Source organism: Amphiprion ocellaris, chromosome 1, assembly GCF_022539595.1.
Source record: "Amphiprion ocellaris isolate individual 3 ecotype Okinawa chromosome 1, ASM2253959v1, whole genome shotgun sequence".
NCBI classification, from domain to species: Eukaryota; Metazoa; Chordata; class Actinopteri; family Pomacentridae; genus Amphiprion; species Amphiprion ocellaris.
Window position 1 is genome coordinate 24,056,423 of NC_072766.1, and position 23,754 is coordinate 24,080,176.

A 23,754-nucleotide genomic window follows, 5' to 3' on the forward strand; every position below is an offset into this window, starting at 1 on the left:
TGACTCTTTGACTAGCATCATGTGAAACTTTCATCAGAATGGCCAGAACACTGTACCTCTGGGAATCGGAGTTCTTGCTGCTCGACCACAATGCTGTCTTGTTGATATAGCCGCATTCTTTCAGTCCCCCTTCCAACTAATTTAGGGATTTTGGGGGATTGAGGAAGTTGTTCCCTCCCTACGTCCCCAGGAAAACCTGTGGTAGCTCTCGCCACCTCCCACTTCCAACCTCACAGATGCAGAGTGTGAGTGTTTCACATCAGCCGGGGATCTTTCCAGCTCAACTTCTACGTCTCGTGCACTTAGATCAGGGCGTGCAGTGGACAACCAGCCACACAGGGTTTGGTATGTACAGTTTTCCTCATGACTGATGTAAATCTAACCAAGATGCTGCATGTCGAGTCCATCTTTTTGATGTATTTAAGCTGTGTCCTCCTCCACAGCAAAGGTATTTCCTGTGTGCAAGTTTTACTGTTTGTGCCATCTGGCGAAGTGTTGCATAGCTTTTTTTTTCCACACTGAAGGTTTCTCAGAATTGGTTGCAACAAAAGTGTCATTCTACTCACACATGGTGGATGAATGCATCATAGAAGACACATATCCACTCAGTTTTGTGATGCTGTTTCAGACCAATTTATCAAGATTATTGGTGTATAAAAATAAGCACAAAGCAACTCCTGTCATTATTCTATTTCCAGTTATACTGGTTATACCTCATGTGAAAAGTCTACATAATGCTATGTGATTTGCCATAAGTACCCAACAGTTGTGTAATGCTTGTTGCTCAACAAGGAAATAAGTCATTGTGCTCTTAAGTCCAAGTTTGACTTCTTGGTTGCACTGCAAATTTAAAGGTTGTCTGTCAGCATCCAGCGGGGGCTGCACTAGATGAAAACTGCAGCTCCCACAGCTGACAGTAGCTCATCTGTACAGTGTGGAGCTGAGACTACACACAGCTGATAGTGTGGGTCACAGGTTCATGAGCAGGTAGAACGATAGCGCCAGTGTGTGCATGTCTGTTAAGCAATATTTTACCTTCAAATTCTTGAGATAAGTTGATTGATTGGACAAAGGAAATGTGGACAAAATAGTAGAGGGCAGAGAGTAAGAGGAAATGGATGATGCAACAAAAAAGAGTGTGCTATGCTGGATTCACTACGATGTTACCAGGCGTGTCCAAAAAGCAGCATGCTGCTACTGTACTGGTGTCATTTTGATTTAGACTGCACAAGTAGCATATATACATGTGCACGTGACTGTTTCACAGAACAGTTTAACATTAATTACATGATAAACAAGGGTTCTCGTGCAGGTTTTCAGAAACAATACACAGCGCTAGCAGGGACTTGAAGACAGTTCTAATCCCACTATTGAAAAGTTGTGGTCACATGGCTCCTTTGTTGTCATTTTATTGCTCCATGAAAATATGTGACTCTGAGCCCCCAAGATAAACATTCCTACCCCAAGATTATCCCACTCTCTGCTGGAAAGAGGAGACTGCTTGTGATATGTTTGACTTGTATTATTTACAGAGACATTGGTGAAACTACAAACATTTATCTAATACACAGCTGATTAATTAGCACTACTTGCTTGTTAACCCTTAACTGTACTGATTTACATCAATTCTGGCTTTTTGAACAAGGTACAGAATTCTTGGTCTTATTTATTCTTGAAAAATATTACAACATATATAGTATAAACTATTTCTTATTACAGATAACTAAACAAGCCAGTGACTTTGTTCAGCATTGAATGTATGGGGAAGAAACAGCTGAACATCAGCTAAAACTAACTAGCTTAGCAAACTTCAGCAGCTGCTCTCCTCGCTTCATTTCATTTCATATAGTGTAGTTTAGCTAATTTTCAATCATATCCTTAATGTATTGTATAGTTAAAGCTTTCACAAAAAAGTAACTGCTTAGATGTAAAAGTGAATGGTACATTGAGCAGATAAACTGTAAATGGTAGCTCATATAAAAAGGGCTGGTAACCTGAAAGAATACATTGTGTTTGCATATTGTGCTTTTTACTTGCATTGCAGGAAGATTATTCAAAGGCAGAGCAGCTACGTATACTTTTTGTGAACACCTATGAGATATTATCTGCTTTCTGCAGCTGCTGAGCAAAATAATCAGTCTAAAATGTGTAAAAACAAAACAAAAACAAGGAATTAAAATCTTTCCACTGGTTTCAGTTTGTCCTAAAACCTAAGAAATGTAGTTCCCATTTTCCTCAACTATTTTGCATCTGTCGTTACTGCACTTCGCTGTGAGGAAGAGTAGTGGGCTATATTACATATAATTACAAGAAAGTACGGAAAAAGCAAATACCAAAGTTCTCTCTTATTATTCAGGCACTGCAGAGCAGAAGCACAGGCAGCTGAGAACGTGTTTTGTATAATAGAGAGTTCACAGAATGTCTATGTTTGTGTGGTTCTGGCCTGCAGAAAGCTCATCACGTTCAGATGCATCATTTCCAGATGTTGTACCTGTGGGGTGTTTAGTTCACTAACACTGACTGTCGTTGATCTTTGTGTGTAGGTGCCTGAGGACTCGCTGATCTTTTCAACCATAGTGTCTTTCACTTGGTAAATAAATCAGTAAAATTGTAGATAACCACAGTAAAAACTGCCTTATCACTGCTGCACCTCACTTGGTCTAATAAACAAGTTGCCGAATTATGCCTTTGATCATGTCATTTATTACTGTCTCAAACAGGTGTCAGACAGTAATAAATGGCTTATGTTTTTTTTTATAAAAACAAAAATAAAACACATAATTTTGGGGAAAAAAAGTACCACATACACCACAATGCAGATGCAGGCAGTGTAGACAGAAAATGGTACAAATGGTACATAAAAAATGCACAAAATTACATTTTTGACACTCAAAGTTTCTGGAGGAAGACCCTTAGATCTCAGAATGAATGTGTCCCCCTCAAATGTTCAAACAAAGCCTACATCCATGCTGTCTGCTCTAAAGAAAATTGAAGCTGTAACACCAAAGCTAGATAGAATTATACGATAGGAACTATGCTTTTGCCTGTCAATACTCTCATAGGATACCATTGCAATGCACTATGGGTTTTAGATTAATCCTCAGTTTGGGTATTCTTAGTAATCTGTAGGTTTGAGAAAAAAAAGACATACCTGGAAGAGCTTTCACGAAAAAGTAACTGCTTGTCATGAGGAATATGTTACAGGCCGCAGTGAAGTCCTTTCTTAATGTGTTATAGATCAGTAAGTCACTAATGGAGCAATACCTATGTACACATTGTAAAAAATCATTAACTGGTATATGGCTTCCTCCAGTCTTACATACGTTTTTAGATCTTCACATCATTAAAAGTCCTGTTTAGAGCTGCAGCTCACTGTGGCTGAAATCTGTTTCTTTAAATTGACATTTTCAGCTTTAGTACTGATGGTTTATTAGCCAACCAGAAAGCCATGACCCCTCCTTACTTATTTACTAGCATCTATGACAGCAGATGGAATAGTTTTTTTTAAAGTAAGTTATTACTTAAAGATTAATCATTAATTAGGAATGTGAGGCTTTTAAGTGCAGCTATCAGTCTTCCTCAACAGATAAAGGTAGCTCATCTGTCGTCACGTGAAGATTATCAGACTTCAGTCAAGGTTCAAATCCAAATACACTTTCACATGCAATGCTGATGTTGTTTTTCCACCATTAAACCAATGCAATAGGTTTCAGCTCACAGAATAACCAGAAAAGATGATATTCAAAAATCAAACTGTGTTGTTTGTGTATTTTCTGTACACTATTATCCTTAAGATAATAGTTTTACAAGCACAATCATAATTGCTTTTGTGTGTTTGATGTTAAAAACAGAATAATTCATAAATGATATCAGTGAAAGAACTGGAGGAAATATTTAAAATTCTTTACTTACATAAAAACACCATTACAGCATTATAGCAATGCTGGAATACTCCATTACAAGTGCAGAAAAAGTCCTTCTTTTAAAATCCTAATGTGTACGAGTTAGCAACAAAATGTAGTTAAAGTATTACAGTCAAAGCACTACTTTGAATATCATCGAGTATGAGTATGTCAGCAGCATGTCACTGTTGTAGTTCTGCAGATGGAGCTGGTTTGAACTCCAGGAGAATTGAGGTACTGTTGAGAAGCTGTTTGAGAAAGCTCAGAATTCCTCCTCGGCGTTCCGACTCCTGGAGGTCTTGAGCTGTCTGAGACGCTCGATGTGCTGGCTGAGAGATATGGGGACACTGCAGATGAGTGTGGTGAGGCTTTATTCCTGTGTGGGAAGTCCCTACTAGAGCTTGCCAGGATGGAGAACAGTGTCCTTGGCAATGCCCTAGAGGGAGTCCCAGAAGAATCAGAAGAAGAGGAGCAGCCCAGCAACTCCAATATTGAAAGCGCCTACAAAACTTGACAGACAAATCTATGAAAATGGATCTTATTTACAGAAACAAGTGTTGAAACGTGGAGAGAAACTGGACAGGCATGCTGTGCTGGTTTTAAAGCTCAGGAAAGAGACGAAGAAGAGTAGAGATTTTAGATTCTGGTCCCCCTTGTTCTCAATCAGGTGACTAGTGACTGCCAGTACCTTCCACCAAATAGAAGTCTAAACCTTATTGTATAACGTTACTGTTGTTGTGACCTGACTGACCTTTTCATGTTCTCAAATGGTGAAGGTGATCTCAGTATGTTTTAAAATGTGAATCAATTGGGTGAATAACCTGGTGGAAGTATTTTATATCCTTTTTTTAAAAAATCTGATTTTATTAACTGATGAGCTCTGTGGTTAGCTGATATGTTGATGGAAAAAGCTGCTCATCCTGAAGCCTATAGAAGGGCAGCGGATAAATGATAGGTCATAAGATGTGATGTATCTTAAATGTTTTCCAGTTTTAAGTGACTAAATCTGCCAGATAAATGTAGTGGATTAGGAAGTACACTGAGTGGAAGTATAAAGCACAAAATACTCAAAACAAGTTCCTCAAAACTGCACCTAAGTATGGGTGTTTAACAAATGTACTTAGTAATTTTCCACCGCCGATGTGATGATAAAAAACATAAAATACACAGCCTGCCTAAATGACAAATGTCTGATGGCAAATAACCAGATGTACTGACATTACTACTGTCACTGACAACTCTGGACATTTCTAAAATACGCCCACATGGACGATGATTAGGTGATGATGTGTAGGAAACACATGTACATGCTATCAGATAGGACGGAGGAGGAGAATCTTTGAGTAACAAAAAACAGCTCAGTCAGGCTTTTATATCCAGTACAAGTCACATTATGACACAGAATGCTCAGAGGTCATGATATTTTCCATCTTGTTTGTTAGTTCACCAACAGATAGTATCCTTGTGCATCACTGTATCATTATCTTACTGATAATGATAACGTCACTCTGATATAGAGCGGGAGGAATGGGATGATCTCACACCAAGACCAGGAAAAAAGATCACGGGTGAACTGTCATGATTAAAATTTCTGTCATCCTTTACAACTTTTAATAGGAAGGTGAAAATAGGTTTTCATGAAGAATAACTTAAGACCTTCTGGATACAGACTAAAGGCCGGTACTTCAGACAAGCGACTATAGGACTAAGAGATGACATTTTATTCACTCTCCATTGGAGCTGTTAGATCCTCTACACTTGGAAGACGGACTTATAAGTCTATGATCTGGTGTGTCACAGTGGACTGTAATACTTCATATAAAAATGTCAAGCTGCTTGGAATATCAAGAAGTGTCATGGCAAGAGATTAGCCATAAATGCTGCCTATCAATAACGTAATTAACCAGAGTATATACTTATATAACATCTTACTGTGGTGATCTATGTTTGCCTGTGCAGAATTAATGATTATCATGGCCTATTTCCTCCTGGATATGTTTTTTGTTGCATAATGCCTCCACATAAAGCCTATTATACAATCTCTAATTGGAAAAAAAGTCACATAAAGACATAAGTTAATGACAAAGTGCAGTGGAAAATTCTGCTACTAAGAAATATACCACAATTCTATACTTATCACAGACAAGCAAGACAACCCAATATTAAAAAGGGTCAAAACTATGTAATAGCTTTAATAATAGCCTGTGGCATGGGGAAAGAAAAAAAAGCAATAACAGAAGAGTCTTGAGCTTTTGACTTAATGTTGTCGATTTATCTTGGATCCCTCAATATGCTGCAAGGGCTTTTTCAGAATCTGTCCTGTTCTGTACTAAGAAAGAAAGCAGCAAATTAAAAAAAAAAACTGCCTTGGAAAAAACGGATTGAGAGCACATACTAAAGCACCAATGACATTAGTTGTTTGTAGACACATATTTAAGTAATTCCTTGACATTTAGGAAAACATGCTTATTTCTTTCCTTGTCAAGAGTTAGAAAAGAAGATTGTTACCATTCTCATCCCAAAGGCAACAGCATGTGGCCACCAGCAATTCAGAAGCTCCCTGTCATCATGAGGTTGACAAATTTTCATAGTAATGACTGTGCCAGATGAAGAAACGTTTCTGCTTTTATGGACTGAATTACACAATTGCGACATAACGTGCTGTAGGCTGGGCCGCTGGTGGACAGACTTTGTTACCTTCAGACAATGTCGCAGCCGTGGAGTCAACACACTGGGGACCAAATATGCTGGGGTGGATGTTCAAAATTTATAAATTCATTTCCTTTTTATACTTATTTTTCACAGTAATGGCTGATTAAATTATCATATAACTAATTTAGCATTAGTGACTGAATATTTGTGTCATAAATTGAAATATCATAACATTAAAACCAATAATGCAGTTACAGGTGTATTTCATATAGTATGGTAGCTTATGATGACTAATGTAAGCAGTCCGCTAACATACATTACAAAGCATCTATTGCCACATCTATACAGCAGTAACTGCAGTATTTAATAAGGTAGCAATAGAGAAATGTTTTCGGCATTTCATGGCTTGCATAGGAGAAACAGGAGAAAGGTTAGAACAGTCAAAGACACAGTCTAGATGCTGGTAGTGGAAAAAACGGAGGTTTCAAGGCAGTCTTGGGCACGGAGAAGCTGAATGACTAACTTCTGTAAGTGGTGCAGGAAAGCTTGTTGGTTGCATGCTAGAGTTTAGTGTGGAGAATGAACCAGCTGATGCAAATGTTGTGCTGAGATATGTACAGGTGCAGAGCGTTTTTAAGGTACTGATAAACAGTGTTGCAGGTATCTTTGAAGTGGAGGGTTGCTATTATTATACAAAGCAGTCTTCAATGCTTTTTTGGTACTTCTCCTACCTTCTCTTCATGTCGCCTCAAACCCTATGCTTGATCGGCAGGCATGGAGGTTTCTTGCGAGGCTAGAGGGACTAATGGAAACTAAAACTGGACGATGTTAGCGACAGTAGATTTTGGAGTTAGGAAGTGCATACAGCAACAGCTGGATTAATGTTACGGGCTGATTGGAGAGATGCAATACCGAAGCTCTGTCTCTTGTTGCCTGTAGGTGAGGTGTCCAAACTTATATTGACCTGATCTTTTTCAACGCTCTCTGCCTCATCCAAAACAGTGCAGAATTGTACATGGCTTAGATGGCTGGTAAAAGAGCACAAAAGATGACTGTTTTACTGGCAGCATATTCAGTTCTTTTAGTAGGCTATATCCATGAATAGCACATATTTACCCGATGTGGAATGAAGACATAGAGTGAGAACAGTTCTGTCTAGTAGAACCATTGCTAAAGCTTCATTATTCAGTTTGCTGATTTTGTTACTGTATTTATTCTTTCTTTCATATTTTATGCCATTATTATAAGAAGGTATAAAATACTGGCATGGCAATTTTTATTTTTTTTTTAAAACATTTCTTACAGATTGATAAACTTATACTGCAGCTATACTTTGGCTTGCATTATTTAACTGGTGTCTGTAAGAAAAAATTACTCTTTTTGCTTTCACACCACAGTACAACACAGTGTAGAGCAATGCCTTCAGTGGTTAGATGTCTTTTTCATTGCATTTAATTTTTTCCATGAGCTAAGCTGCATGATTTCTCACTTCTTCTTATTTTATGAGTCCTCTATGTGTTGATGTTGATTAATTGCCCCCCGGATTACTGAAAATGAATGCCTAAAATGCCATGATTTTTTTATGACAAATAACACTGTACATGTAACACATAGAAATGCTGAAGCAACATAGACTGTAAAACATGCTTGACATTTATGAATCTGAGAAGCACTAAGTTTCTGTGGTCTTCCTATCTTTCTGTTTCTTCTTAGGTGTTTTGAAAATGTCTTTTTTGCCATGTTAATAGCTCATCCTTTAACTGAGAAGGGAAGAGCCAGATTGTGCTGGATAATCACAGACTGAGAACCCTCGGAGTCCTGCTGTAACCTCCTGGGACAGACATGGGGAAAGTCTACTATGTCAGTAAAAACATGGGCCTCGGGATGCTCATATTGGCAGTCACCGCACTGGCTATAATTATAGCTCTGTCCATTGCCTACGACAAGGAAAGGGCCAAGAATCAAGGTAAGCCTGGAGATGAAGCATCAGAGGGCACCACCATGCCCACTCCCTCCACCACCCCCTTCACCCCAAAGGAGCCCTGGGACCGCTACAGACTTCCAGACTCCATCATCCCCATCGCTTACAATGTGACTCTGTGGCCCCGGCTGGAGCCCAACACAGACGGCCTTTACGTCTTCACCGGGCAGTCAGCAGTGGTCTTCAAATGTGTGAAAGAAACAGACCTCATCATCATCCATGCCAGAAAGCTAAACTTCACTACCTTCCTTGGACACCATGTTAAACTGAGTGGCCTGGGTGACGCCACTGTGCCCGCCATACAGAAGACTTGGCTTGTTGAGAAGACGGAGTATTTGGTTATTCAGCTGAGCAGCAGGCTAACCATGGGAGCGCCCTACCTACTGCACTCTGAATTCCTTGGGGAGCTGGCAGATGACCTGGAAGGCTTCTACAGGAGTGAATACACTGAAGATGGTGTGAAGAAGTAAGACATGGCATAGCATAGCGTAACAATGTACCATTTTCAAATGCAAATTTTCATGGTTCCATTGTTCTTGTTGGTGGGACGCTGGAGGATTTGATCTGGTTGATGTTTATTTTGAGTTAATGTTTAATGGGAATATTTTGCAGAGTTGTTGCTACCTCACAGATGCAAGCAACATATGCCAGAAAAACCTTTCCTTGCTTCGATGAGCCGGCCATGAAAGCCGTTTTTAACGTCACCATCATCCACAAGCCAGGCACTGTGGCTCTGTCAAATGGCAAGGAAAATGGTTAGTTTTGAAAATAATAATAATAATTTTTACACCTTATTTCACTGGGAGCTCTGAATTAGCACAGTAGCAAACTGTAAAATAAATGAAACTAGGATTGTATTGTATGTAAGTACATCACTATGAAAATGATGCTAACATGATCAGTGACAAGCTGTAGCATATGTTTTGATGTCTCTTTGTGTTGTCTGTGACACGTTCCATTGTAAATAATTAACCACTTTAACCTTGTGTTTTAAGAAAATCAGCAACTATGTACAGTTAATGCTAACAGAGTATCAAGGTCTAACTTTTCCCCTCTCTGTACAGGCATTTCAGACTCAGTCATTGATGGTGTGCCCGTCAAAGTGACAACATTTGAGCCAACAGAGAGAATGTCCACATATGTTTTGGCATTTATCGTCACTGACTTTGGTTACATTCAGTCAAATCAAAACAATCTGATGGTAAGAAAATTTGTATTTTCTATTAATTGATATTATTAGTGTGGTTGGTATACAACAAAATATTCATTCTCGATCACCATCAATACAGAACTGAATTACTAAGCCTAGGACAAAGAAGAGCTTCTTTTTTAGATCTGTTACTATGGATTTAAAGATTTCAACCTTTTCGCAGATCCGAATCTGGGCTAAAAGGAATGCCATAGCCGACCGGCAGGGTGACTATGCTCTCAATGTTACAGGCCCAATCCTTCAGTTCTACGAGCAGTACTACAACACAACATATCCCCTCTCCAAGTCAGGTGGGTCAACTCAGCCTTAACACGCTGGGGCAAAACATATTCCTGTGAAGACAGAAATATTAATCCCACTTCCTTTATCTCACTGAGCCCAGAAGAAAAACATTTTGCTCACAATGTGCCAACTCTGCACATTTTCTGTTTGACAATTTTCCATGGATTTAGGAACTGGTACATGTGAGTCAACAAGCCAACGAGACTGAAGTTCTACTCATGCATAGTACAGCTGAGGCAAAGTAAATCTGCAGACAAATCTAACATGCTGATGTTTAGTAGATATACATACAGTATGCTTCATATTCACCATCTTTGTTTAGCATGTTAACAACATTTGCTAAACAGCACTAATCACAGTGAAAACTAAGGCTAATGGGAAGCCATAGACCGTATATAAAAAATTAATATTGCCACCATAATGTCACCCATTGGGCTGGAAACTACTGTTTTCAAACCTTAAGTCTGGCATTTGGAATCATGAGCAGTAACAAAGTAGCCATGCACTAAAGCGTACTCTTCTTCATCATCTGTTTTACTCTCAATGGGGCTGTAATTTAAATAAAAATTATAGATTCAAGAAGACTTACTAATATTTACTGAGATTTTTTAAAAAATCAAGAGAGAAGAGGCTTATTTTGTTATACACTTCTGTACAGTCTGACTTTTTCCTCGCCTAGGGACCATGAATCTTGTTAAGATATTAAGTCTGGACCAAAGCAATGAACATACTTACTAACCAACAGACTGACCTATTCCTCAAGCCATGAGGGTAGCAAGGACAAAAAAACAAACAAAAAAAGAAAAGACGCACAAGACTCGACAATGTAATGTTTGAATATGCTATATTGTTTCTATCATGCCAAGTTCCATTTATAAATGACATTTAAATTATATATCAAATATGCAACAGCTCAATGCACTTTCTAAAACAACAGGTCCTACTGACAACTTCGTAATTCACCCAACCTTACGTTTTAAAGAGTATTTCAGCTGCAATTGTTTTCCTTTTTCATCACTTTCTTTTGAAATATATAGTTTTATTAGTGGACAACCAAACTATATTCTCTCTCCAGATCAGATAGCTCTGCCTGATTTCAATGCTGGAGCGATGGAGAACTGGGGTCTGGTCACATACAGGGAAACAGCCCTACTCTTTGACCCCATGCTTTCTTCCACTGGAAACAAAGAGAGAGTCACAACTGTCATCTCCCATGAACTCGCACACATGGTATGCCATTGTTTTTCTCATTTTTCTCCCAAATGCTGTCGTCACTTCAGTCCCAGTTTGAGTAAGACCAAAATAAAGCACAAGGAAGGGCTATTATCAAGGCAATCATTAGGTGCAAACTCAGTGTCAGCTGGATGTTTCTCTCTCTGTGGTACAGCAATGTAAATATACGTTTAGCCTCAGTGTTTAACCTCCCTTTGTCAAAGCAGATGACAAATCATCACAATGGGACAAATTAATCCTGCTCTCTTCAAAGTCTGACCTTATAAGTGATGTGAAATTTTGTGGTTGGGAATTTTTTTTACTCCCTGCAGATTCAGTTGTTGTATTGCTTGGAGGTTAACAAAAGCGCTAATGTTGGCCAGAAACAAAGTTCATGGAAACATTAGTTTTCAGAGAACTGTTTGTCTCTTTACGCTTTATGTGTTGTGTTTATTTAGTGGTTTGGAAATCTGGTGACTCTGCGATGGTGGAATGATTTGTGGTTGAATGAGGGCTTTGCTTCATACGTGGAGTACCTTGGTGCTGACTACGCTGAGCCCTCCTGGAACATTGTAAGAGCAATGCTTGTATCATCAAAGACAAGAGCTTTGATACACCTCATAAAAGATGTATATTTACGCTTCGCACATGAATAACCTTTCACCGAGCTTGTTGCCTTCTGTCCTTATGCACTTCGCTGCTTGGCTACAGAAAGACCACATCATTCTGTATGACGTGCAGAAGGTGTTTGCTGTCGACGCTCTGGCCTCCTCCCACCCGCTGTCCCGCCAGGAGGAGGAGGTCAATGACCCTGCTCAGATCAGCGAGATGTTCAACACCATCTCCTACAGCAAGGTCTGCTCTCCTGAGAAGTTCACACAGTATCCGATGCAGGATCTTCTACAGACATACTTTATTTATTATTATATTATAATTTGTCCATTTCACATGAGCTCCAATATATTAAAGACGATATAAGTAAATCTAGAGCCCCTATGAGTTTAAATTTCCAACTTTACCTGATCTGTTTCTATTAAACTACAATTACTGCCTCACAGTTGTATGCCTCCTCTGACCAGTCAAGTTGCACTTTACATCCATATCTGTCCAAAGATGACGTTTGACCTTTAAAAATAGCATCACTTTAAAAAAAAATCAGATTTGTAGAAAATTTTGTCATAATTATGATATGAACTCTTGAGTTATGGCCAAAAAATGTTTTTAGGACACAGTGACCTTTGACTGCCAAAATCAAATTAGTCCTTTCTTGTACCAAGTGAACATTTGCACCCAGATTTGATGCTTCTTCAAGGCATTCTTGATATATCACATTCACAAGAGTGATGCTAATACAATGAGAGACAGACGAACAAAGGAAAAACCAATACTAAACCAAAGAAAGAAAAAAGCACAGTTCTAGCCATAACCAAAGTAAACTATTAAACCCTTGCAGTAAAAAATATGGTGTATAATTCTAAGTTATGAGCCTTGATGATGTCTGCATTGAGTCAGTCCTGGATCTTGTAATTCCTCTCTTAACCATATTACACCATCTGGCCAACATCTTGTTTTAATATTTGCTTTGGAGTGGGTGCAAAACAAGTTGCTGTTCTGAGAAATTCAAACCAACCAAATTCTGCTGCTTTCTGTGTTTATTGTTTTCAGGGTGCGGCGGTGCTCAGGATGCTGTCAGAGTTTCTCACTGAGCCTGTGTTTGCCCGAGGACTCAGTGTGAGTATCAGCTTTGATATATGATCTCATCTTTTGATCATTGCTACTACTCTGTGTGTTTGTGACTGTGTTAGCAGACTGGTAGAGAGTGTGTGGCAACCACTAGATTGCACACAAAAGTACACAAGTTTCTTTTAAATTTGTGATTTATGATTTGTTGCTTCCTGTGGGAATGCTTTAAATCCTGTTCCCTGCTTTCTCTCTTCCTCTTCAGTCTTACCTGAACACATTCGCCTTCAGCAACACAGTGTATACAGACCTGTGGGATCATCTGCAACAGGTCGGTTTGGTTAAAATCTGAAAGTCACAATTGCGCTGAGTATGATGTCCCCTGACAGTGTCTCTGTGGGAGTGTGTGAGTATACTGAACTTGTTCTGCCCTCTATTTCTAGGCAGTTGAACACACACCAGGTATACATATTCCACACTCTGTCCATGACATCATGAACCGATGGACTCTCCAGATGGGCTTCCCAGTGGTCACCATCGACACCCGGACAGGAAGTATCTCCCAGAAACACTTCTTGTTGGATCCAGACTCTGTAGTGGACAGGCCCTCTCAGTTCAAGTAGGAATCAGTTTTACCGTATCCTGTAAGTTCCATGTAGATGATAAATCAAGAGATTTTTTCCTTTGGACAAATGCTTACTTTGATAAAGAAATCAGTCCTCCAAGGAACAAATAGAATACTTTTATTTTTTAAAATCATTATATTAGAAATATTGTAGCTCTCATCAGACATGCTTAGATTAAGTCATTAAGTCATGCTAGCAGCTCTGTAAGGCACTCTGGCAAAGCAGTACATTGAGCTAAAAGCTAATAGCTAATGTGTGCTTGCTAGCATGCTCAAAATTACAATGTGAAAATGCAAGAGTAACAGTTACCATCTTAATAAGATTTACTACTTGGCCCTGAACACCAACCTTTACTGAGCCTGACAGAAGTGTGATTAGCTTTGCAGTTTTATGAGAAACTGTACTTGACTGTACTAGATGATTAATGGTACATCCTGAGGGAAACATGCATCTGCATACCAAACTTTATGGCAGTCCATCCAACATTCCTGAAATATTTCACTCAAATCCACAAAGCTACCTCTGGATGGTGCTACAAGAAAAATCAGATCACCAAACTCAGTCAGATTCATCCTCTTGGCACCATCAAGTCTGTATCAAACTTCATTATAATTCATAGTTTGACAGAGAGGCTTGAAAACAGACAGACATCATAGCATCATCTTTTCACTCACCATCTTTATCTATGTGTTTGTCCAGTTATACGTGGTTTGTCCCAATTAAATGGATGAAGACGGGTGTTGAGCAGCAGCAGTATTGGCTCCTTCACGAGACAGGTATGACTATGGTAATGTCTGCTGTTTTTCTGTATTAGATCTGCACATTGGAAACAAAACATGTCAGTTCCCACCCAACTAGTGGACTCGAGTACAGGTTGTTGTATTAAATGAAAAAGTTGTATATCCGTTTCTATTTTTGACTAGACACCCACAGTCCAATTAGAGTCTCAGGAGAGGACTGGGTGCTGGCAAACACAAATGTATCTGGATACTTCAGGGTGAACTATGACCTTGGTAACTGGGATCGTCTCCTCTCCCTGCTCAACACCGACCATCAGGTAAATCACACTGTTTGATTGTGTTTTAAGTCTACTTTTAGATGAAACTAGAAAAGTGTGTGTTTTATTGATGGCTACAGTCTTGCCCACTCTATTCTGCTGTTGAAATACAAGTTCAATCAGCTATCATTCCTACTAAAAAGTGGATGCTGGGATTCTGTAACCAGCTGCAACTGGATGAGTTTGATGTGAATATATTAATGTCAAATGAGTGTGGAGCCTGTCAGAGGGCAGTCTGAATGAAATAAAACTGCTTTATGAAACACATTTGGTAGGATTTGTTTCCTTGTTTCCTGTTAGTCACATTTGAGACTTTAGAATTTTTAGTAGTAAGAATAACGCTGGCTTTGCTAAATGTCAGTCCAGCGGATGCGAGTACACCCCTGTGCAACATCACTCAAATGCCAAATGTTTTTTAAGTTGAATTAGCTCCTAATAACTGCATTATTTCTGAGTTGAATAGTAGAATATTCCCTCAGATGAATATAGGCCCTAAAGTAGAAACTATCCATCCATCCATTATCTATACACCGCTTAATCCTCACCAGGGTCGCGGGGGGTGCTGGAGTCTATCCCAGCTGACTCGGGTGAAGGCAGGGGACACCCTAGACAGGTCGCCAGTCTGTCGCAGGGCCACATACAAAGACAAACAAGCACTCTCACATTCACACCTACGGGCAATTTAGAATGATCAATTAACCTCAGCATGTTTTTGGACTGTGGGAGGAAGCCGGAGTACCCGGAGAGAACCCACGCATGCACAGGGAGAACATGCAAACTCCATGCAGAAAGATCCCGGGAAAGCCGGGACGCGAACCAGGGATCTTCTCGCTGCAAGGCGAAAGTGCTAACCACTACGCCACTGTGCAGCCCCAAGTAGAAACTAAGCACAACAAAATTTAATAGATTTATGACACTGACACACAAGTTAGGAAACCTGTGATCACTTAAACTAAACTGAGTACACCTGTGATTTCCAGTTAGCCATTTTCATTAAAGAGTTATCAAATGAGCTGTGAACTTCCTCAAACTATCTGCTTGTCTGTATCATGGCAGCACATAGAAAAGAATTACTTGACTGTGAGGCTTCACCTAGATCCAGGAGGTATAGAACAAGCCATAGTACCAAAAATCTGAGTCACAGTGGCTGTCCTTCTAAAATGACAACATGGACAGACCACTACCAGCATAGTCTGACTCTGAAAAACTGATGTGACAGTGCTTTAGTCTAGACACAGGGGTTATCAATGGACATCACAGTTTCTGTGACCTCCCAGATATTGCACAACGTCAGCTTCTATTGACATACGCAATAAAAAAAAACCCTAGCTTGCTCTTTAGTACTAAACTGCAGGACTTTGCTGACTTTGCTAAATAAGATGAAATGAAGACTGATGATATGAGGCTGCATGAGTGGATTATAGTTGGTGACATGAATGCCTGTCGATACACTAAAATCCAAACTGACGAGATGACTCCCAGTCTGCAGAGGCTTGGCAGAAGAGTCATTTTCCAAAACATTAACAATCCAGTGCACACTGCCAAAATCATGAAGGGTTTCTAATGAAAAAAAAAAAGATAAAACTATGACCTGGCCAAGTATTTCACCTGACTTGACTCCAATAGAACACCTTTTGGGTATTTTAAAGAGGAGGGTTAAGCAATAGAACCCCTCCAGCAAAGAGCAGCCAAAAAAAAGATTGATTCCCACTGTTTGGACTGTATTTTTAATACAGTACATCTACACTGTTAGTTTTTATCTTAACTTTTGAATAAATACTCTACTACTCAACTTAGAAGTAATGCAGTTATTGTAAGCTGATGAGTTTTGAATCATTTGATAGTGAAGAGATGTCAGACAGCAGTGTGCTCACTTCTGTTGTACACTATATTACATACATTAAAGTTGTAGACACCAAGACTGTAGAATGGAAGGAAAGATATGGTTGCTATTGTATGTGATGCTTTTTAATGTGTGTGTTTATGTTTCATTTCTTTTAGGCTTTATCAGTCATCAACAGAGCACAGGTCATAGATGATGCATTCAACCTAGCGAGGTAAAGTCAAATGAATGTCTACATACTGTGTCACACATTGTGTGTCTGCAAAGCCTGAAAAGGATTTGTTTCTCTTGTGCAGAGCTACAATAATCAGTACAACATTGGCTCTGAGAACTACCAAATACCTGTCCAAAGAGAGAAACTATATCCCCTGGGAGTCAGCTCTGAGAAACCTTGACTACTACATCCTTATGTTTGACCGCACTGAGGTCTACGGAGCTTTACAGGTTCGCCATACTGCACTCTGAATACTAATAGTTATTCTGATACCAGGAGGAGAAAGTGTGAACAGACTGGACATAAAACATCATTGTTGGTATATTTTTATTTTAGGCATACCTCAAGAAGCAGATACAACCACTTTTTGACCATTTCAAGATACTTACAGCAAACTGGACCAAAGTACCTGAAGGACACACTGACCAGTAAGAATTGGTTTGATGGCAAATATATTCCAGAATCAATAAGATAAGTTCTCACATATAGTGGACAGTTTTCTAAATCAACTTCTTCCTCAGGTATAATGAGATCAATGCTATTGGGATAGCATGCAGTGTGGGTGTGGAGGGCTGCAGGGAGCTGATCAATAGTTGGTACAGACAGTGGATGGAAAATCCAGGTCAAAATCCGTGAGTACTGAGCAGTTTGAGTCAGTTCTTCAGTGTTTTAAAGTTGAATTGATGAATTTTGGCTGCTGGATTGTTTGAAAAGGCCATGTTCACGCTTTAAACTGTAAAAGAACTGTACAGATGTGAGCTGCAGCTATCTTGCAATGTACACACCAACTGCGTATGTGTGTGTGTTTGTGTGTGTGTGCGTGCGTGTGTGTGTGTGTGTGTGTGTGTGTGTGTGTTTGTGTGTGTGTGTGTGTGTGTGTGTGTGTGTGTGAGGACTCAGTCATTTGATTTTCTAATCTGCTTGCTGCTGATCAGGATCCATCCCAACTTGAAAAGCACAGTGTACTGCAATGCTATAGCCTTCGGTGGTGTGCAGGAGTGGGACTTTGCCTGGAGAATGTTCAAAAACACCACTCTGGCATCTGAAGCTTCCAGGCTCAGGTCGGCCATGGCCTGCACCAAAGCACCTTGGCTTTTGAACAGGTACATGCAACATTTGTGGTAGTATTCTCGATCATACTGCATCGTGAGTGACACTCATCAAGATATGCACTCTGCTGTAGTACAACAACCTAACTTGCTTCTCAAAGACACTAAATTGGTAAATTATTAATCTGAAGTTTTGTTACAAAACAGGATAGCTATTTGGCAAAAGTTCTGCTGTAGTTTGACATTTAGAATTTGCTTTGGCCGTAAGTCACAATTACAACATGCTGGCACATAAAATATATTGAATTTCTATTTTTAGCATGCCAAAGTGTGGAGATAACGCTGCGGAAGACCATTGTTCTTGTTCTGAGTCTTCCACATTGGTTGGCGCAGCATTTATTTTCTCCAGAACTCCTGATGGCACAGAACTAAACAGTGCTACTTAAATTATAGTACTAATGCTGCTTTCATGGTGTTGCTACATTTCAAAAAATAAAACTGTGTTTTTGTAACAAACCTTTTTTGCCTTGTGTTGATATGAAACCAACCATAATAATGGCTTAGTTAATTAGTCATAATAATGGCTAATTAATTTTCAGCCATTTTTTGAATCAAACAGTAGACAATTGTATTAGCACCCTCAACGCACCACATAATAAATAATGAAGGGATGCATGCAAAAAATAAAAAAATTCTACTGTAATTTAACTACATATGAAGATGGAAGAAAGTACTTTAAGTCAGTGAGCTGACTCACTAATGTCATTTCCACAGCAAATGAAATTAAAATATGCCACCACTTTGCCACCATAAGTCCCCCAAAAAAAGAAAAACTGTAGCAGCAAATCCCATAAGCGTCTTATTAGAGTAATTGTTCTAACAGCCACAAGGGGGTTGTCTCCTGTGGTTACATAAAGAAATACAAAAGGAAAATGACCATATTTCTCCTTTCATTTGTTATCTCAGTAAACATTTTCCTAATGGGTTAATGGTCTCAATCTATAGTTTCAAGTCTCATTCTATGCAGTGTGATGTTTATTAAGTAAATGATGATCTCATTTAGAGTAAAATAGATGATAAAGTACAGTATGTTTTAGGGCGGGGCTATATTGTGATTGAAAAGTTGCTACTGTTTGAGCAGGTGTAGTGTCTTTAGGTCTCCCAGTGAGATCCACCACTCACTTGTTACGCCCATTTTTCAAGACCAAGATGGGGACGGGCAAATTCCAAACTCGAGGCTTCAAAATAGTCGTCCACAAACCACTGGATGATTTCACATTGGCTGTGTCCATCTTTTGCACACTGTGTATGATTATATTGCCTATAAGCCATTACATTGTTCAAAAGTTTGATAGTCTTTCTGTAATGGAACTGTCGTTCACGTTGTTCTTGATTATTTAGCTGCTGGACTGTCTTTTCTCCTGTCACATCAGTTAGCTAGCAATATGTCTGTGTTCCTTTGGATAATCTCACAACTGATTAGTAAAAACATTTTCTATTTTAGTACAATATATACCCCTAACCCTATGGTCACACTTCATACATGTTCTTCATGTTCTGGATATTCTTTTTCTTTTCTTCTTCTTAAAAATATTGTATTTGTTGAGTCAGGTATCTGGATTACACCTTGGACCCAACTAAGATCCGCAAACAAGACACTACTTCTACCATCCAGTACATTGCCCGAAATGTTGTGGGAATGCCACTGGCCTGGAACTTTGTCAGGGCAAGATGGAGTTACATCTTCGAGCAGTAAGAGCTGTCTTCTATTCGGGAGGGACAACAACAGTCAAATCTATGAAAGAATTAATTGAGGACAGAAGAGTATTTGATGCACAGAAACCACAGCAATTCTTGACTGACTAAAGAAAATTCTGAAGATTTGTAGGTAGAAATGCAACTTGTTTGCTAAGTATACAAGCATTTCTTAATCTGTGCTGCATTGCAGAGTTTAACTAGAAACATGATCATGAGTATTTAACAATGAAGGACTAAAAGCCATATTGTAAGTGTTGATTACGTTGCAGGAGTTTTTGAGGCTTCATATATGTCCACTATTATTTCATAAACAGTTTCCTGCTCACATGGACATTTATGTAATGTTTTGCAACAAATATGTTCAATGAGCAGGACATGCACCACAAATTCCTTCTGCTCAACTTGCGTCCTTTGTTTCAGATTTGGAAAAGGATCATTTTCCTTCGCGAATCTTGTCAATGGAATCACAAAGAGATTCTCTTCGGAATTTGAGTTGCAGGAGGTATGCAGCCCACACAGCCACAACCACACTGAATTACACACTGTATCCCTGAGGGTGTTTACAGGGAAAAGATATACAGCAAATGCAGAAATTTAGTTTTTTCTCTCTCTATCCAGCTGAAGAAATTTAAAGAAGACAACTTCCATGTTGGTTTTGGCTCAGCCACCATGGCTCTGGAGCAGGCCATAGAGAAGACCACAGCCAACATCAAATGGTTGACAGAGAACAAAGCTGAAGTGCTGAAGTGGTTCACTGAGGAGTCCACATGAGGATACAGAAAGTCAAAGAGACACTCCTTGTAATTTTGTACCATCAGGGATACCTAATGATGGCAATCACTATAATCATTAGGAACAATAACTGCCCTTTCAGTTGGCCACACTGACACAAACACTGTGGTGACTCACTGGACATTAGCTTCAGTGCAAAGAAAGAGTCCAAGACAGCCTATTAGTCTTTTCTTCATACTTCACATTATAAGTTATTGCTTATTAGGATGTATGCCAAACATTTATACCTTAAACCTGAGACACTTGTCTACTTATAGAACAGCAGCTTCAGCGGTCAACAGCAGTCGTTGTAACTTATGCTGAAGACAGCAGATTTATGTGGGTCTTATTGAATAAAGTATGTCTGAGTCTGAACTCAGCTGCTCTGATCCTCAAGTGATTATTCTGGAAGCGTCTCTGTGACATCACACTGGGAGCTGTGCCACTAACGTCACCTAGTAAAAGACAAACAACAAGCCAGAAACCGAAGATGTTTATCGTCTTCAAACTCAACCATGAATTCATGGTACTGGCAGATTTTTTCACTTATTTCAAGGTAAAAGTTCCTTGAAATAAGTTTTTTTTGTTGTTTTGAGAGGAGCATTTTTTCCAGTGCTTCTCAACTTTTAAGGTTTGTGACTCTCACAAATAAACAAATACCCTCCCGTTCAAAAATTTGGGGTCATCCAGACAATTTCATGTTTTCCATGAAAACTCACACTTTTATCCATGTGCTAGCATAACTGCATAAGGGTTTTCTCATCAGTGAGCCTTTCAACACCATTAGCTAACACGATGTAGCATTAGAACACAGGAGTGATGGTTGCTGGAAATGTTCCTTTGTACCCCTATGGAGATATTCCATTAAAAATCAAGAATAGTGATCTGCCCAAAAAAATTGTTAAAAACTCAAAAATTGTGCATACGTATATATCAAATTAAATAGAAGGGCCATGAATATGTAAAACAATGTATGAATTGAACGTCAAACAATATTTTCCATAAAAAGCTGCCGACACTGGAAAAAAATGCCCCTCTCAAAACAAGAAAAACAAATTATTTCAAGGAGCTTTTACCTTGAAATAAGTGAAAAAAAAATCTGCTAATACAACAAGTGAAAAATGGCTTGGTAAGATTTCTTGAAATAAGATATATTTAGAATATTGAGATCTTCAAATTAGCTGGGAAAACTTATTTTAAGCTATATTTTACCAGGATTGTCAAGCTTAGGTGTCCTAACCCTCTTAACAGCACAAAAAATGTTGTTGCCTTGTCTGAAAAAATTCCCAAAATTCAGAAAAAATTTCCCCAAATTTATAAAAAAATTTGTAAAATTTTCAGGAAGAAAATTCCTTAAAAGCTTCCCTTAAAAGTTTTATTTAAAAAAAAAATCCCCAAATTTAGCAAGAAATAAAAATTTAAGAAAAATTAAAGAAATCTAAAAATTGCAAATAGTTTCAAAAAATGAATAAAAATTTTCAAAAAAAAATCCTAAAAATATCTAAAGTGATTCCATATATATCAGTAAAAGTTGTAATATTTTCTTTAAGAACATTTGGAAAAAAAATCAACCATTGATTTTTTCCCAAATGTTCTTAAAGAAACATTTTTTTAACATTTCTTTTTTTCCACCAAAAAATGTTCAAAAATTTCCCCCCAAAATTTGAAAATGTGGACGTTTTCATTGTGAATATATATATATTTTTCCCACATTTCTGAACATTAAAATTGGTCAATCTGACCCGCAGGATGACAGGAGGGTTAAAACAAGATAATTTTAAGATTGTTTGACTTGACAAGATATTTAAGATGCATTGTCTTAAAACAAGTCCCTCCATCTTGCTGAAATGTCACTTGTTAGATGAATTTATCTTAAATCAAGTGTGATGAGACATTTTTACTAAAAATAAGACAAACTTGGTAAGATTTTGAGTTTTTGCAGTGCAGGCTGCTGGTTGTGTTAGTTGTATAGATATTTTTTTCTTAACTGCGCTGCAGCGTTCTCAACCCGTAGCTTCTAAACCACACTGAAGATATTCCTGCCTGTTTGTGCAGGATCAGCTGGGCCTCGCAGCGATGGACAAAGCTGGAAAGCTGGTTTTTCTGGCCACCGAGGGCGACCACCTGCAGTTTACCAGAGTGGTTCAATGCCATCCTGCTGCCTTACTTACACTAGAGGACGTCTGCATGCCCACGGATTATTTCAACATTGTACATTTTCACAGCTGCACTTGATTTAAGAGCAATATAATGGAGGTTATGGGTAAACTGGAAAATGTATGCAGACAGCACATGATTCCTTCCTTTTGCCCTGATCACTTCATGACAGTTGATTCTTGTTTTGTGATGCCATATTAATATGATCAGGTTGTTAGTATGTTAGCTTACTCCTGTACTACCACCACTGGACTGATAATGTCATTTTAAATGTGAGCTGCTCTGATGAGGTCAAACTGTTGGCAGAAATATTGTTTTTTTTTAAAGGTTTTAGCATAAGAAAAGGCCTAAAAGAAATAATTTTACTGTAAAATGATGCTTCTGTACATATTGTGCATTTCATCCAATAAAGATGCCAAGAAAAAGGTCTCTTGACTAATGAGTAGATTTCTGTTTTCAAAAAAGTTTTTATTTCAAAGACAAATGTACCAATGCAAAAATTTTAACATAAAAATTGGACAGAAAGAGCTAAGATGTAAAAAAAATGTCCGTTTTGTCTAAATGGGTGGTGTTTAACTGCATCCAGCTAACTAGTGACGGCATATTACAGCGTACAGGTGAACTAGTGAAGGCCGAATGTCCACCAGTTGAGCTTGTTTGGGTCTTCCTGGCCTTACTGGTGAGGGGAAAAAAAGGTACTAATTAACTAACGCGTGCCAAAATGTCCATTACTTAAATTAGTGGGGATGTTTGGACCTTATTAGGTAATTAGCAAACCTCAGTGTGTTCACTAGTAGAAGTCAAAGTGTTTATTTTATCATTTTTGAAGTGGTCTGCCGGAGTTGAACAGCTTGCAGATGTTACAGAGTTCAAAGACGGGCAGGGGCGGAGCCAATGGATGAGCATTCCATGGGTGTGTGTGTGTGTGTGTGTGTGTGTGTGTGTGTGTGGGTGTGTCTGTGTTTATTTACAGTTTGTGTAGTGACTACAGATTTGTCTTCTCTGAAGAAACACTTCTCTCCAGCTCCAGTAAATTCCTGCAGCTTACTCCATGTTAAGTCTTTACATTTAGAATCATATTGTTTGTGCTGTACTATACAAGGTGCTAATTGCTTGCAAAATCTAAGGAAAAGGATGCGAACACTGAAGATTTTTTAACGCTTTAACACTAACATTGTACAGCGGCTATAGTAAACCAAGGAAAATCTCAACTGACTGAATCACACCTACTGTTCAACCAATTCATTGGTCGCAGGGGGAAAAAAAAAAGAAGCTAAAACTGAATTAACTAAATTTGCCACTATCTTATATTGGCTTAAGCAGCTGCAGCCACACCACCACCACATCTTTAACATGGTGC

General features: G+C 38.7%; 1 protein-coding gene across 2 annotated transcripts; it reads left to right on the forward strand.

Moving 5' to 3' along the window:
* Positions 1-70: 70 nt before the first annotated feature.
* LOC111587407 (aminopeptidase N-like) lies at positions 71-22,823 on the forward strand. 2 transcript variants are annotated; one of them, XM_023297349.3, is made up of 22 exons: positions 71-345; positions 8,268-9,001; positions 9,148-9,290; positions 9,600-9,736; positions 9,909-10,035; positions 11,103-11,257; positions 11,698-11,811; positions 11,951-12,094; positions 12,905-12,970; positions 13,185-13,250; positions 13,363-13,538; positions 14,245-14,321; positions 14,469-14,602; positions 16,604-16,659; positions 16,742-16,889; positions 16,996-17,087; positions 17,181-17,291; positions 17,595-17,762; positions 19,320-19,460; positions 19,887-19,968; positions 20,085-20,266; positions 22,293-22,823. In XM_023297349.3, the coding sequence occupies exons 2-21, from the start codon at positions 8,397-8,399 to the stop codon at positions 20,235-20,237; spliced, it is 2,895 nt and encodes a 964-aa protein (XP_023153117.2). In that variant the 5' UTR covers positions 71-345; positions 8,268-8,396; the 3' UTR covers positions 20,238-20,266; positions 22,293-22,823. The 2 variants fall into 2 exon arrangements, with proteins under 2 accessions (XP_023153117.2, XP_035798402.2); XM_035942509.2 differs by having other exon boundaries at positions 8,303-9,001; positions 20,085-22,823.
* Positions 22,824-23,754: the final 931 nt, after the last annotated feature.